The sequence below is a fragment of the Syngnathus leptorhynchus genome, chromosome 4, assembly GCF_054491065.1.
Source record: "Syngnathus leptorhynchus isolate UIUO chromosome 4, UIUO_Slep, whole genome shotgun sequence".
NCBI classification, from domain to species: domain Eukaryota; kingdom Metazoa; phylum Chordata; class Actinopteri; order Syngnathiformes; family Syngnathidae; genus Syngnathus; species Syngnathus leptorhynchus.
Window position 1 is genome coordinate 10,044,525 of NC_141198.1, and position 16,800 is coordinate 10,061,324.

The 16,800-nt window shown below is 39.9% G+C and overlaps 1 protein-coding gene across 1 annotated transcript; it reads right to left on the reverse strand.

Annotated features, from left to right (window-relative positions):
• On the reverse strand, positions 1-16,626 carry antxr1a (ANTXR cell adhesion molecule 1a). The gene is made up of 18 exons (XM_085910615.1): positions 16,235-16,626; positions 14,701-14,772; positions 14,549-14,620; positions 14,130-14,211; positions 13,985-14,018; positions 13,469-13,548; positions 13,001-13,069; positions 12,363-12,443; positions 11,675-11,735; positions 11,459-11,557; positions 10,120-10,189; positions 9,958-10,036; positions 9,667-9,762; positions 7,827-7,868; positions 6,927-7,022; positions 6,685-6,852; positions 6,435-6,515; positions 1-2,517 (listed from the first exon to the last, which is right to left on the reverse strand). Exons 1-18 carry the CDS (start codon positions 16,387-16,389, stop codon positions 2,128-2,130), a joined length of 1,827 nt encoding a protein of 608 aa, XP_085766741.1. The 5' UTR covers positions 16,390-16,626; the 3' UTR covers positions 1-2,127.
• Positions 16,627-16,800: the final 174 nt, after the last annotated feature.

Below are 16,800 nucleotides of genomic sequence, written 5' to 3' on the forward strand. Positions count from 1 at the left end.
TGCAGCAACATTGTGGAGTGATTAATCTCACCATCAAAACACCAAAACAAATCTTTACACTGAGCATTGTACATGCATGCTTAGCAAAGTTCATACAACAAATAAATGACTACTATAATTAAGCCGTAATTAGTGCACAAACATATCGAAAACGCACGGTGATGAGTAGGGAGGGGACCGATATCAATAACCGATGTTAGGCTGATACCAACCTCGTTTTAAGGTCTCGGGTGTTGATGGAGGCTGCCGATTCCAGCCACCCATACTTAACGCAAATAAAATTGTCCTCCTCAGCAGTAGTTGGTACTTTACTATTTACCGAATCATCATCTGTATCAGAAAGTTACATATGAACTGTAAGGGTGGAGCTAGACATAGTGATTGGTGGAATGAAAATTATTAACTTATGTGAATAGTATGTGTAACTACCTCACATTTTTCCTGTCTTTTTTTTTTTTTTCTTATTTCCTAGCAACAACACAGTGCAGCTGTCATTTATACCTTCTTAAAAGCAACCATGTTTTAGCTTGACTTTACAAGGCTGAAGGTGAACTGTATGTTCAAAAAAATGAGTCAGTATGTTAAGTCTTGTGACCATGACCCGAAACAAAAACGGACGGATGGAACTGGTTATTTCTGTCAATGATCAAGCACGGCCCCAGATTGCGGCCTGAGAGCATCTGCAATCGCAGAGTTGAACATCAGCGCTCATACAAGCGCCAAATGTCATGTCCAAGACTCGGCTGTTTACCGTGACGTGCATAAAAGCAGGCCAGCTGTGACTCGCATCAATGCTGCTTCAGCACAACGAGGAACGTGATGAAGATGCTGAAAAACTCAGTGTAGTCCACACACGTAAATTAAAAGCGAATAGGAGACATTGGTCGTTCTCAAACTGTCTGCATTATCATATATGAGAGCCAAGGCATCAGTTAAAACATACTAAACCAATTTTGCTGCCTACACTAGCTTTGGACCAATAGAGACCAAATTGCAAAGATGCCCACACTGACTGCTCTTATCAACTTACTGGTCTATGCACACCAGTGAGCAACAATAGATGTAAAAATATCATTTAATTCAATTTAATTTGTTCTTTCCCAAAGGGACCCTTGGACCCAAAATTGAGAACACGTTGAGTTTACGTAGATCAAAGTAATCATTGATTTCTCATGAATTATTTAACTCGTCTTTTAAGCACAGTAGTTGCAATTGTAATAGCAATAACATTTTTTATTTAAGCTTGTTTACAAAAAAAGGAAAAAAAACAAAAAGTACAAGTTGTATGAAATAGGTTTTCCCATCGCAGTCAAGCTCCGGCGGTAAGATTCTATTGTCACGTGTGTAAACGATGACGTCCTACACGTTTATATCCAGACAGCGCATGCACAGACCGTTCGGAATGGAAGAATCACCCATTCTGATTTGGCCATTGGCCAAGAAGCATTTCCATTCTGTTTGGTTATTACCTTTCATTCCAACCACAATACAAGTCATTGTGTAAACTTGTCTACCAAGATTAGTTAAGATTATGACATCCAATTGTTCAATTGACTCCAAATTTTCCATAGGCGCAAATGAGTGTGAATAGTTATTCATGTACTTTAAATGGCCATCCTTACAAAATACAAATTATTTTATTCTCTCCCTCTCTTTCTTACAACGAAACTAGCTGAATAGTCCAGAATCGCAATCAGTCCATTGTGTAGCCAGCCTCAAAGGCCGCTTCTCAGCCAAAGTCGATTGGCTCACCCCTGACCCTAAATAAAGACAATCGCTATCAAACATTGAATTGCTCAGGCGTTAATGACATCTTAACTAAAGGGTTTGTTGAATTCTGCATCATGCAGTTGGAGTCGCTCCCATGTTCGAGTCCATCATCTCTCTTTGGCGAACACTTAAAGCTCTCCGTGGTAGAATGAATGCTCTCATGTGATTCCAATGTCAGTGATTCAAGCATCCGTTGGGCTAGATGTATACAAAAGTCAGTGTAGACAAATAGCGGAAGGAAGGGCAGGGGCAGGTCCTCGTCGGCCCCTGCACAAGGCAGGTACGTCACAGCCTGCTGGGCTTTCAATCAAACATGGTCACGCGCTTTGAATTCTTGCTGGGGTTTTTTTTTGTCAGCTACAGGCCGGGGCGTGGCGGGGGGCGGGCCGGCGGTGGGGCTCGTCCAGGAGCGGGGCCTTGAGGTAGCGGGGGCAGCGTGCCGGACGGCGAGAGGGGCGGTGGCGGGGTAGGCGGCAGCTCGGGCGTGGCGGGTATGTGGAGAGAGGTGGGTGGGAGAGCCCGTTTGGGAGGCGGGGTGTAGTAGGGAGGGGTGGACGGAGGGGAGGGGCATACGTCGGAGGGCGTCGAAGGCTGGGTAGCGCAAAACGGTGGGCTGCCGGGGGTTGGCGGGAGGGTGCCCTGCGGTGCAGGTGGACTCCTGCTGGGAGGGGTGTAGATGGGCGACGGGTTGTAGTGGGGGTAGCGAGAGGAGGCTGACTTCATGCGAATAAAGTTCATGCATCTGCCCTGAAATGACAAAATGGAGCAGATGTTAAGACAGACTTTTACAGTGCAACTCGGTGACTTTTAGTATTGAGCCAAAGGGGCTTTAAAAGCAGAAACGGGCTGGTTCGTTCCTTTAAAAAGAAAAGTGCTTGAGTAAAGGAGTTGATGTTTTTCTACTTGGCTATTGAGCGTGAGTATTTTTGCAACCTGTTTTGATAGCAACTTTCAAATGTTTGATAAGATAGTAAAAGCAGGAGCTGATATTGTTTTGGAGTGCATCAGTGCATGGATTTGTGCACGTGTACGGAGCTCAGCTTGGAGCAGGACCAATGATTCTCAGATTTCTGGAAAATACAGTATTGGAGTCCAATCCAAACATGATTGATTGCTTCACTTTTTGCACAAACTTCTACTCAATGCTCAAAAGAAAGCACTCTGCAGGAAAGGCCAATGAGGTCAAGTCCATTTGCATTTTCCATTTGAACTGGGAAATCAGAATCAAGTCTCTTCATTGGTTAGCATTTAGCAAAACTGTAATTTATACAATATCAGATAATTCAAAGATGTCATAGGTGGAACTTATTATCACTTTTGTTTGTGATGGCCTTTTTCGGTTTTAAACATATTGTTTTAGTCGTGCCTAATGAGTCTGCTTTTGGTTTGAGCTTTTCCTCTTCTATATCTTGTGTGCCTTGCATTTAACAGTGTGTTGATTGGAAGCAGACATCTGCTTTCACTTACAACACTGTTTATTTTTGTCTCTTTAATTGTGTACAATTTCCTGTCATTTCTTGATTTATCAACCTGGATTCATTTGATAGGTAAAGATATTTCTAATTGTGTTTCCACTCAATTATATTGCTATTCAATACATTGATGAGTTAGTGAATATCCTACAGCATGTCATTAAATTGAATATGTCAGCTAAATCAAGAAGCGCATGTTGTTGTAATCATAATATTACAAAAACACTCAAGCCATAGCAGTCAGCCAACAATGTAATTTTTTTCAGATGTTTTTTGTCGTCCCTGATCTACTTGTTACAATTTATTGAGTAAAAACATAAATGTCTTTTCAGTTCCCCTGTTATAGCAACCTGACATTGAGTTTGCCACTGATGGATCTTGTTAGTCAATCATTCAGGGGAAATTATAAAAGGGAGGATCCTAATTGCAACCAGAGCAGCCTGTTTACTGCAAATCCTCACGAAGGCATTTTCTTCAGTGCCCAGAAGAAGGTTTACAATGAGTAAGACTCACTCACGCTCAGGATGTTCACTGTTGTTTTCGAAAGCAAACACACATTTTACACAGAAAATAGCTGTTTGAAATGCTGTCATAAATGACGTCAAATGAGATATTAGCATATTAAGTGAGACCTTGGGTCAGAAAGAATTTAAAAAATATTTTATAATTTTCTTTGGCTTTTTTTTTTTTTTTTTTCTTCTTCTGTCAGGGCCTTCCCTCAACAAAATGTTATTGAGCATTTTTTTTTCACCGACCTGGGCAAGAGTGGATAGTGTGGCAACATCACAAACGAGTATTTTGTGCCATCGTACGCAAAAAAAAGAGAAATTCACTTCCAAATAATGACGATTTCTGAATTTCAAGCGCCCCAAATTCAAGGGCTTGTGTGTGACATATTGGGGGAAAATGACAATTAAAATGTAAGTGTAACTTTGCTGGAAAAAGAAAATTGACATCTAATGTCACTAAACAAATTGGTTAATGGTCGCCATTGTAAATGAGAAAATGTTCTCAATTGGCTTACCTGGTAAAACATTGAATTGTAAAAAAAAAAAAATGTTGAACACATGTTTGCTTTTATTCCTTGATGACTTCACTCAGTCAATAAACCGAACGGCTGAATGTGTGTAAGCGTGTTAACATACTTAACATGTATTACATGTCCCATGTGTGTGTTACATTACAGCCATGCAATAATGTTTGAATCACTCTCATGACGAGGCTGGCCAATATGGTAGCCAGGCAATCCGACACAAAGCACTGCAGCCACGTGCAAAACGTTACGAATGGATCTTCAGATCATCACAAACTCACCGAATGATTTAATGATGATAAGTGGACACTTAGCATTTGGTTGCGTAACATGGCCACTTCTAAGAATTATCATAGTACATTTTGTTTTGCTCAATGAAATTTGCAGACACTGGTAAGAACATTTCAAGGATGTTGTTTTCCTGTCTTATTTTTGGAAAGGTTTTGCATTTGTGAATGGTTTGGATGTGTAGCTGCATGCATTTTCTGCCAGTTGTGACATACTCTGTCACAATCGCCATAGGTGTGTAGCCTTCATCTCTATCATGAACAACGACAACATTTTAAATCCTGAAAGCTGGTTCTGCCATTCGGTCTGTTGTCCTTGTGAGTTAAATGAGAAACACTCGAGATGAAGCAATGACTCACATTGTTCCATACTCCCAGTCAGACTTGAGTGTAAACACAGCTGTGTGCCACCTGACACACTTTTGGGAAAACAATCAAATGGCTGGTAAACGTATAGTGTGTGTGTGTGTGTGTGTGTGTGTGTGTGTGTGTGTGTGTGTGTGTGTGTGTGTGTGTGTGTGTGTGTGTGTGTGTGTGTGTGTGTGTGTGTGTGTGTGTGTGTGTGTGTGTGTGTGTGTGTGTGTTTGCGCACGCTATGTAAAGGCCCCTATATAGGCACAACCTGTCTTGTGAAGCTGACACTGCTGCACAACAGTTGAATCTCAAACGTGTTTTGATTCTAAATATAAACATTTCATGATAACTCATCGAATATAAGTATTATTTTGAATGTTATTCGTGAAAACGACACAACTTTATTTCCATTAACTCTAAAGGAGTTGGTGTATGTGCCAAAATGTTCGTGTGAATTCCAGTAAAAATACTGATGAAGGAGTTTGCAAGGAGGTTGCTCCATCTGAAGTGAAAGATTTCTGCTGAAGTCATCAATGGACAAAGCCAAATGTTATTTCTCAATGGAGTGTTGGTTGATAACGTTGCACGTAACTGTTGGCAGTAAATATTCAGTCTTGGCGAGTGGAACACGCAATAATTAATGCAACAATCAAAAAATGATGTAGTTGTCAGCGAGCACAAATACTAGTATGTCTGGCCAAATATTCATTTCTGTTTTTAGTGTTTAACCTTGGTGTTGTGATTCTTTTTGACCTGCCTACGGGAAAGTGAACTGTTATCGCCTTGAATGCACAGCTGGCCATTGAGAAATAACATTTGGCTTGGTTCATTGATGACTTCAGCAGACCTCTTTTCCCTGCATGTATTCTCACTGCAGCCAGCCAGCCAGCCAGACGTTAGAGCGAGGTTAACTCCCAATTTGACATCACTTCACCCATGAGGTTCTCTTTATGCAACGGTTCTCAAATTGGGGTCAGCAGTTCTCTGGGTGGGGTCCACAAATAAATAATTAAATTGCAATAAATTATCATGTTTACCTTGATAAAATTAAGGCCTATGTCTTTTTTTGACAAATATATTTTTTTACCTGAGTCATCACTTTGGGATGAAGTAGATGAAAGAAAGAATATTCATATTTTTGGTCCTATTTTTCACTTTTTGTATTGTTTACTTGAATGTTTTGTTTGTCCGTGAACCAATATAATATAATATATGTAATATGTCTTGTCAGCGTGGGATAGTAGGAAACGCAATTTCGATCTCTTTGTGTGTCTTGACGTGGAGAAATCGACAAGAAAGCAGACTTTGACTTTTGTTTGGAGGTTTGCCGTCTGATTTTTCTTCGGTAAAACGAGTGTCTTGGCTCAATACCATTTGAGTAAACACGGCGGTCTCACAGTGTTCACAGATCTGGCAATTTCTCTCCAATTAGTGGTGCAAACTGGCTTCCTTGTTGAACAAATTTCATGTGATGGCTCACACTGATTGCGGTTTCCTGTCATTTTGCGGTCTTCTTACCTTATCACCTGGATGAGGTCTCATCACTGACACGCGGTCGTAGGCTTTTCTTAAAAGGGCCCACAGTGCATCCAGCTTGCTCTATACAAACAAAGAAGTCAATATGATCGTATTAGCACAGATGTTGGAGTGCATAACTGTTTTCTCCACATAAAAAATGCTAGTCAGCCAGCAAAAGATATTTATGTCCCTCAAACGTGGACAAGAATTTCGGAATCCTTAGCCGTATGTGAGCATTTATTTCTCGTACCTGGATGGGCGAGTACCACTTGTGTGCTCCAATGGGTTTTTGCATGCCGTTGTTGAGAACACGCGTGGGGCACTGCACGAACTCCTGCTCAGGCATCTTCACTTTGGCATTTTTGGCCTTCTCCAGTTTTGCTCCTTCTTCAGTGGAGCCTTTCTCACCCCAGCGGACCTAACAAAGACCAGTTCATTTTGTTGAAGTAGTGAAAAGTCCTCAGGTGGACTAACTTGATGCACTCTTCTCACCTCCATCCTTTTGATTCCCCCGACTCCCCGTCCTCCGTAGTAGGACGCATCTACAGTGGGCCATTTCTTCTTTGGTGCATCATCGTCTTCATCATCCTGAGGGTTGTGAAAAACTATGATGAGGGGCTTCAACTTACACTTACAGTTGGCTATCGTGCATCATATCAAGTATTGAACATAGTATTTTGATCACCTTATATATATATATATATATATATATATATATATATATATATATATATATATATATATATATATATATATATATATATATATATATAATTTTTTTATTTTTTCAGGGTAGAACTTTCGAAACAGCTAGTGTATCGAATGTTGAGGCTCGTCACCAGGACACAACCTGTAAAATTCTTCTGATAAAATAACCAGGCATAATTTGGAAGCAGTTCTTTTATGTCCTTCTCCGTTCTAACATCCATCCTTTTTTTTTTTCCCCCCTCTGTCTCTGGCGGTTGACAGATCCAAGGAAATAACACAGAAGCCCAAAAGGAAAATCTCCTGACATACATACAGTCCATTTGACTGATAATATATCATCGAGCATGCCAGGCTATTTGTTTCGGGCGTAAACAGTATAATTCGTGGAAATGGGGTATTAGTGTCTTAATGGTTGGCTATAATTCCAAACAGAATGCTTGGAAGACCTACTCGAGGCTATAAATTAAAATCAGCCGGAAAACTGGGATGGGTCGGAAAATAGCAATAGTCTGAATTTTATTGTTAATGTTGGAGGGCGTGAACTCGCAACACATTCAAGAGATTGTTGGACTTTCGTTCCAGGGCGAGAGGGAATGAGAGCATTTGGTCATAGACGTTTAAGATGTCAGAAAAAACCCAAAACATCCAGGGAGTGATTAGAATGTGAAAAGGTGCCGCCCCTACCGAACTCTCCTCCGCAATAGGTGGCGGTGGCTCATGGATGATCTGAGAAGAAATAAACACAGGGAGAGAGAAGATCGATCCGCATCAGATAAAGTCATGAAAGCATGTTGAAAACGTTGTTGTCTCCGCCCATGGCTGAGGAAATGCCTTGTCCACCTTCCATGACCTAGAAATCTGCCTTCCACATTTCGGGGTCCAAAAAACAAACTTCTAAACTGCTATATTATCTTGTTATTTATTTATTTATGGAACAATATCCTCTCTGTGGGATATATATTTATCATTTTCTGATGTGCATTGTTCGAATTTGCTGCAAGGCTGCATATGTTGCTGCACGCACATGGCACGTACAGTTTAGTCTGCCTGGCAGCGGCTGCACGCGCCTCTCATGTGTGGTTTGGTGTCATTTTCCCCCCATCTACAGATGAGCTGTCAGGTTGATTATAAACCAAATAAAGACAGCAAATTAAATGCATTGCGTGACCCTGACTTTTCTTATTTGTGATTTTCCTCCATCCTTCTCCAAATCCTGGACTCTCCATGGTAACCCGCCATCGTTTTCCTAAACAGACACGCATGGGTTTCGAGTGCCATGAAATAGACAAGAACAGAGTGAGTAAAGGGAGCCATCATGTAAAAATGGACAGATTGCTCTGGGGTTTTTCCAGCTGTGGTAATATTAGACTGCTTTTTTTTTTTCTTTTTCAAGAGAAAAAGACTGAATTTGACTGTGACGAGTTAATTTGTTGCAATATTCTGATGCTGGAACAGTTCTGCTGTTCCTTGCGTTTTACATTGTGCAGAGCTGCTGACTACTTGACAAATCACCTCACTTTTGGTGATTTATAATGCTATACCATATTTTGTCATCAGTCTCATCCAAACAAAATATTCCAATTATTCAGTGATTACTGATGAAAAAAGTACCAGGGGCCACACCGGGGGGAAAAAAAAGTACAATTATGTGATTAAAGATGTAGTGTTTAGAGAATAAAGTTACAGTATTATGAGGAAGTCAAGCTGATGGTGTAATATACCCCCCAAAATAGGTGATTTCTTTCACAAGAACAGAGAAAATATTTTCTCAATTTGATTCCACTGCTTATTATTCTGATTATAGTGTTGATGCGCCAAAACAGTGACTATTTCATTGTTTCGGCATTTTGAAGCAATTATGTTTGTGATTGCGGAAACAAAGTTTAAGTGGAAATATTCTACAGTTATAAAGTTTCAATGATGCATTTCTTCTTTCTTGCTCTTGTGAGATGATGATGATGTTATTCCTGTTATATTTTTTCTTTTAATATGGTCTTAACACTGCTTTCTAAGAAAAAATCCAAATGAAAAAATGCACTTGCTTTCTTAGGTGTAAAGAACAATGCTAATTTCCGTTGCAAATTAAGTTCTACAACTACATTAATAATCATATCATTAGATGATGTCCGTATCAATATTTAGGAATGATTTCTGACACCACTCTTGTTTTAAATCTCATTAAAAGTGCAGCTACCTAATGTCACGTGATCAGTGAGGATATTAGTTTCCTACATACTACATATACACTGCGGTTGTAGTGGACTTGAATTTTTACACAAATAGGAGAAGCAATCTCAACATCCCATATTACTCAAACAATTACACAACAGCCTGTTTGTTCCATTCTGAAATATAAGCCCTAAACTGTTGACTGTTGTTTAGGTTAACCAGATGACTCGGGGGCAGTGTTGGCCGGACATGAGAAGGGCAAACCAAGATCTATTAGTGCCTTTCAAAAGCAATTCGTCATCAGTGTCAGTATAAAAGGGATTGACTACTGATCTGTATTAGAGAGTGGACTCACCACAGTGCAGCAGAGGGGCCAGAACCACCACAGAAGAGCCAAGATGAGGAGCAGCATGAGGATGAGCAGAGTGATGGCCAAAATAGTTCCATCAGACTGTGACATATAAACACAGCATCACACACAAGGTAAAAATATACGGTCCAAAGACTTGCTTTGTTTTTTGCTCCATGTCATTTCTTTGTCATGAGAGGAAGAAATAAACACTGGAAAGCGCTGAATGGCATCGATACTACAGTTGAGTTGCCTCAAGCTTCAAGGTAAGGATTATTTTTTAATTCTTGTACTCACACAACTGACGGTCGTAATGGTGACCGAACTGGAGATGAAACTGAGCCCTTCGTTCATACTGACATAGAGATTTGCTGCCCTGGAAAAGAAATGAGAAAATAACTCAATTGTCATGCTGGTGATATTGTAGGAAAAACAAAAGGGGTACGACGGTGAATTTACATTCCCTCATCCTGAAGCACAGGAGCCTGGCAGAGAAGATATGTATCCTCTACGATCAAAGGTTTCACCACTGGAGACAAAGATGGAGATGTGTCAGGAAAACAATACATAAGCGTTGAGTCAAACATTCCAGTCTTGTCATAGAAAAGAAGGCCAAAAATAACTGTTGATCTGAAATTACTTTGTTGTTTACCAAAAGACAGCACAGTCATTGAATGAATGTTGGGCAATAGGAGAAGGGACTCCAGGAACATTTTCACGGAAAGTAGTGACTTTCCCGAGAAGTCACTTCCCAAATTTCGGAGAAGCGCGTTACCTCAAAATCAAAACAAAAACTGAGAGACTGAAGTCTCTCATACAAAAACCCTCAATAAAACTGACGACTTTTGTTTTTGAGGTAAATCTAGGTCTTGTCCGTTTCCAGCTGGCTTTTAGGAAAGCAGCTCCAACAAGCACCATGACCAGGCCGCTGTGTTTATTCTGGCAGGGGAAGAGCATACCCCAGAACTGAGGAAATCAACACGAGAGTCACATGGGTCATGGCTGATCCACTCTTGAAACTTTTTTTTGCAGGATAGAAGGATAAGCGAATAATGTGGCCAGAAACAGCTTAGCCTCAATAGGAACCGAGCCAGATCATATGTGATCTCGCTCCAAGTTCATCCCAACATCCACTCTGCTTTTTCTTCCATTAAACAAAGATAAATTGGACTCAGAGGCTTCTCAAGAACAACTAAACAAATCCACATAGGGTTGAATCCAATGTAAGACTACATAATTCCAACTAACTCCCTTTTGGAAGAATATTCAGATTGTACCCTTTTGCTCCTAAGTTACCATTCATGGGAGCAATTCAGATTTCATGAAAAGAAAAGTTCATGCCGTGCAAAAAAAGTTCAACACCGTTAGATGTTGTAGGGAAATGTAGAATATTGCCTCATTTAGGAGAAGCGTTTGATCTTTCTTTGTAAACTAGACCAACACCACCCGCAGAGCTGTGGTGTGCACAGTAGGAAGCGGTTTCCACAACTATTTCATTAAGCCACCAGCAAAGACTGCGGGGAAATTGTTTGTTGCCCTAAAGGCACTTTGTTGCATATGTGGCACTGGTTGCCATTTTCTTCACAGGCAGTAACAACAGAACAACTTTTAAGCTAATATAAAAAAAGCCAAGGCCGTAAACTTGGCGCCTTTTTTTTTTTTTGATCATACAGGAGTCCGGCTTTGCATTGGACTTTTAATTTAAACTTCACCTTCATATTATAATCGACCCAATTAACTATTGAGAAACTAATACACATACTGCTCATTGGGATTTTTGAAGATATGTTTCACTTACTTTTAGTAAGGGTGTCATTAATGCGAAAGCTGCATAGGACCTTATCCACATTGCGTGCATGGAGGAATCCATTTCCTCTTACAACAACCTGGAATGACTCTGATGGAGGAGAAATGAAAACACAAAATGTCAATTCAACAATTTGTGATGACCCCCAAATATCTTTAGTGCCAAGTTTAACGATTCTCAGCATGAAAGGAAAGCCTGCTTCCTCACCTCCTGCACAGATACTGGAGGGCTCAGCCGCTAGAATTTCAATGCAAGATCTTTTCAGGATCTGAGGAAATGTAAATGGGAAAGAAAAAAAACATCGATATAGAAGCCTTAGAATGGGAATAACTTGGCATTCTCCACAATATTTTTTTTCGTGTCAGTGCTTTCTGTTGTTAATCTTTTGCTTCCTGTCCCAAATTCGAGCGTTCCCTCGTTTGTTGACATGATGATGCTGCTACTCCAACTGGTTTTAAACCGTTCCTGGCGTCATTGACAACATGGCTTGCTCCTTGAAATTCAAATTAGATGATAATGCGCTGCAGATGATGGGCCTAGCCTATCAAAAAGCAGCCCTGTTGTCACGAAAAACTATTGTTGTTTTTTTATTTCCTGACAACGATGAAGTCACAAGAGATCCAGAAAGCTCTTTGATCCAGTTCAGCCAAACATGAGCCTCGCTGATCAAAAACAGCAAAGTGACAGTCATAGCGAGTATTTTCTGGAATTTTGTCCCAGGCACAGTTTCAGGGATACAAGTCCTTAAGGGAAGGCTTATAGTCCTTAAATCTGATATGCACTTATGAGTTTAAAGTATGAGGTCATTGGGTGCAGGTATTATATGTCAAGGTGATTTCCTGTGGGCCGACAATCCATAGTCACTCCTTTCCACACACGTGAGTGACATACTCACAGAATCAATGACTCCCTGCAAAGCTTCAAATCCATCGGTGACAGGGAATACGTGGTCCTTACTGTCAGCAATCTTCGCCAGCTGAAGGTGAGCAATGAAAAACACAAGTGAGACGTTAAGTGTCAATTCATTTCGTAGTCATTGTCCAGATTCCGATGTTTTATTATATTTATTTTATTTATTTATTATAGTATTCAATTGGGAACATTTTACTCATTCGATATTTTATGTAACCTAATTAATCAGCCGATGAATCGGTTTTGGGATTTAAAAAAAAAAATCCATATCCATCGAGATCTACAAATTTCAATCTAACATTGCCATTGGAAGAAACAGCAAGACTGTGTGCTATTTTTTGCCCCTGCAATTTTTTTTCATATATAAATTCACCATTATAAGATTCTTAAAATTTGCACATAATCAAAGGTTATTTATTGCCATTGTCAAGCACACTAGTTGGCAGCTCGACCTTTTAAATTATTGGCTGGAAAAAAAGCTGTAACCTCTTTATTACATGTGAGAATTAATGGGTTTGCTACAACTGCATTTGCCGTAAAAGTCGCTTCACTCTATGACAAATGTGAGTTTTTTTTCCATGTTTGAGAGATATGTGCAAAAAAATTGATATAAAAAGCCACCTGAGTCTCATTGAAGTCCTTCACCCCAACGCAGTAAACTGTGGCCCCCAGACTCCGTGAGCGATTGGCCTGTCAGGTTGGCAAAGATTGAGAACACAAATGAGACAACATTCCTCGCAGCAGATGGATTCTGTTACAGCTCAGCGTTTTACAACATTTTACAAAACAAAGTGACACAGCTTTGAATTTTGTCATGCAGCTAAATGTTTTTACAAGACATGCAACAACCAAGACCATGTTGGATATCATCGTTTTCATTAAGTAGTATTATTTCCCTGGCTGGCCAAATGTGTTTGAACCAACAAAGTCCAAGAGATCTCACCTGCTCTGGACTCTTACAGAAGCTCTTACGTAGCAGAATAAATGAATAAATAACAGGATGATTGTCAAAGCGGTCATGTGACACAGTTTAAAGTGGTTAGTGGTGCTTGATTGCAATTATTGTGATAGTCGATTTATCTCTCTGACCTCTCTCTCAGCATAGAAGAAGTGATCCTCATGTAGCTCTCCATCTGTCAGAGCTATAATAACACTGGCAGTCCGATAACCTGCGGGTGTAAACCATCCTTTTAGTATAAATATATGAAATCAACTTTATTAAAAACTAAAACTGCTTTCCACACTCCCATACATTGTTTTCAATTATTGGATATTGACATATTATGGGCTTGTTACCACATGGGGGGAGGCAGTAGAATAAAACCTTTGCTATTTTTGGATTTCTGTCCCTCAATCAATAACTCAATTTATTTACGTAAAAGTCAATTCAGAGTGTTCAGGTCTACTATTTCCTCTCTCACTTTTATTATTGGTATTGTTAAAGGCTTTTTCACGACTCTTCCTATTATTTCTTTTTTTTTTTTTTAAAAGGTCTACAGCTTCAGAGACCCTCTGACGCATAAGTATTTAGCTCGAGGATGTTTTTTTGAAAGACTGGCATGACAACAAACCTACATAGGAGAGTCAAATACTGGTCATACGAACCTTCTGTGTTTCCATGATATATCTGCTCACTGGCCTGTGGAACAAACACACTGTCAATCAACCACATTCTACAGGAATATCTGTTCATTTTATTGAGTCATGTGTTTAGTGTTTATGCATAAGACAGAGTGGTGCTGGAGCTCACCCTCAGGATGCCCTCGTGCATGAAGGTGTCTCCACCTGGATGAACTCCCTGGAGCTCCTCCAGACCTTTGCGGATGCGTTCTCTAAGGTAAGATACACAAAACAACCACAGCTCATATCGGGGACATTTTCTTTCAAATCAGGTCAAGTGTAGAATTTTTTCATGAAGCGGATGGATGCGTTGCTAGAAAGATAAGAGTCATGAGATGCACAATTTTGCTGTGTGCCGCGTAGAAGATAAAATCATGTCATGTTGCCGTAAACATGCGCACCGCCAAACTACAGTAAAGTCTACACACACCTGTTCAAATGGCTGTTATTGTTTGTATACAATATATCGTATCGTATGCAATATAATGCTCCAGATCAGAACAAAAAAATAATAATAAAATAATCCCACAATAGGTCATGTGTACTCACCTGTCCTCTGTCAGGCGCATTAAAATCTCCCCGTCAGTGGAGAACACGATAAATGACATTCTTAATAATGGACTAAAGCAAAACAGAAATAAACACTGTGAGATCAGGAAATAAATCTTGAAGGCTTTTGTCCGAAACGTCGATGAGTTTACCTTATAAATTTATGAGCTAAGTGCTCAACAAAATGGTAGATTTCAGTCCAGTGGTCCATCACACTCCCAGATCTAGCAAAGAGAAATGTCACATGGTTAATTTCCTACACATAGAACAGAGAGCTGCCTTTTAATTGAGGATTGTTCATTAAAACCAGATTTCTTGCACAGAAGCAAATCAGGAGCAGTTTGGATCTTTAAGCCGCCTTCCCCTGAGGGAATGCACAGTTGTAGTGCTGCTCAAGCTCTCATATCCTTAGAATGCATCCGCAATTAATTAGGTCGGTTATTACAATCTGAGAAATACATGAACCAGTTGAGTGTTGATGCTAATCAATTTTGCTCTCTTTGTTTACCTCCTTATAGTGAATGCGCTCCAAGTTGGGCTATTGGTATTATTATTTTTTCCCTAAATGGTTTTATTGGGCCATAAAGCAGCAACTGCCATAAAATCCTCTATATCCTGTGCAATTATAAAATAACCCAACAGTTTCACATAGCAGAAGAAAGCCATTCATCATTCAATTACTAACAAATATTTGACCATAATATGATGACCAAATGACACTGAATAAAAAAAATATATATATATATGTGCATGAATCACATGTCCTCATTTAAACTTTGCTTTTATAACCTCAGATTCCACCCTCTTCCTCCTTCTAACCAAACCTATTTTTCATTGTTACCATGACATAAGTTCCAATGCGAAAAGGCCAAGACAACAAGCTGAAACTTTGAAACATCTGGAGCCAATAACAGATAGGCTGTGAAGATACCGAGCGATGATGAAGCTAATACCGGAGCAGGAGAGTGGGGGCAGGCGGAGGGCATGGTTGCTGCAAGTTCAATGCGTCCACACTAAGATACAATGCAAAAACAATAAAAGCCAAATGGATGCATCCCTTTAAAACATGGAAAGGCGTCTAGATGGCCATAGACTTTGAGCCATGCACGATTCCCACTTGGGAAAAACAAACATTTAACAATGCATCAGCATATCTGGAGCTGATGACACGCACTCAAGTCCCACGTCTCAACTTCCACATGATCAACGAATCCCTCTATGAAAATATATTGAATACGATTAGCAATCTAAAGGTAGAATTTTTTTTACAGTAGTTTTGCAATGAATCTCACTAGATTGTGTAAGTGTACCTAATGAACTATCCTGTGAGTTTGGTGCATGCAGTTTAGGTTTAAATGCCCTTCCACGTGGACTGTTATGTTGATGAAAACAAACACAACATTGTTAGAGCACTAATGTTGAACATGTGTCCCATGCTGAAATAGTGTTTGGAGCCTATGACAGCACCAAACTAACCATACTGCTGACATGGCAGTACAAATGGATTGTTTTATTCATTAAAAAATATTACTAGTAATGAAAAATTCCTATTCATTACTTATAGGCTTCAAATCCAATGGGTCTTCTTACATATGCTTGTATCTTACTTTTACAAGAATGATTTCATGCACTGCATCTTAACGTTGTGTCACAATTTTTTTCTTGATATACAACAGTTGAACTCACTTGTCCAAGACAAAATAGAGGTCAAAGCCTCCGTAGCATGAGGACGACCCTGCCAGCCTTCTCTCGTGGTCGAATCCAGCATGAACAAGAGGAACAACCAGAGTGGCAGCAAACAAAGCTGGAAGCCAGGATCTTCTACTCCAACATGAAGGCATTATTCCATCTGAAAACCCCACACAGGTAAAGGGGAAAATCTGAGCACCTTTCTCAAGATGTCAATAAAGATGGGGCCAAGACAGTTCCTCTTTGTCGATCCCTCTGTCAGTCCTTCACAGTGATCTGCAGCATCCCAAAAAACAAAAAAAACAATCATCCAAAGCAGAAGTGTAACTTAAGGGCCAAAGTGGAGAAGAAGGAGAAGTGAGAGTTGTGAGTTTGAGTGGACTCTTTCATCAGTGGGTCCAACAAAGATGATGCAAAGGACTTCTCAATTCGCAACCTCCCACTTGAGCTTTTTGCTCATCAAATGACCTTGCAAAGCAGTGATCTTTTAAACGCTCACTATTTACATTTTTTTCCTCCCCCACTGCCTTAAGGTGATGGAAGCAGGACAATAGGAACTCCAT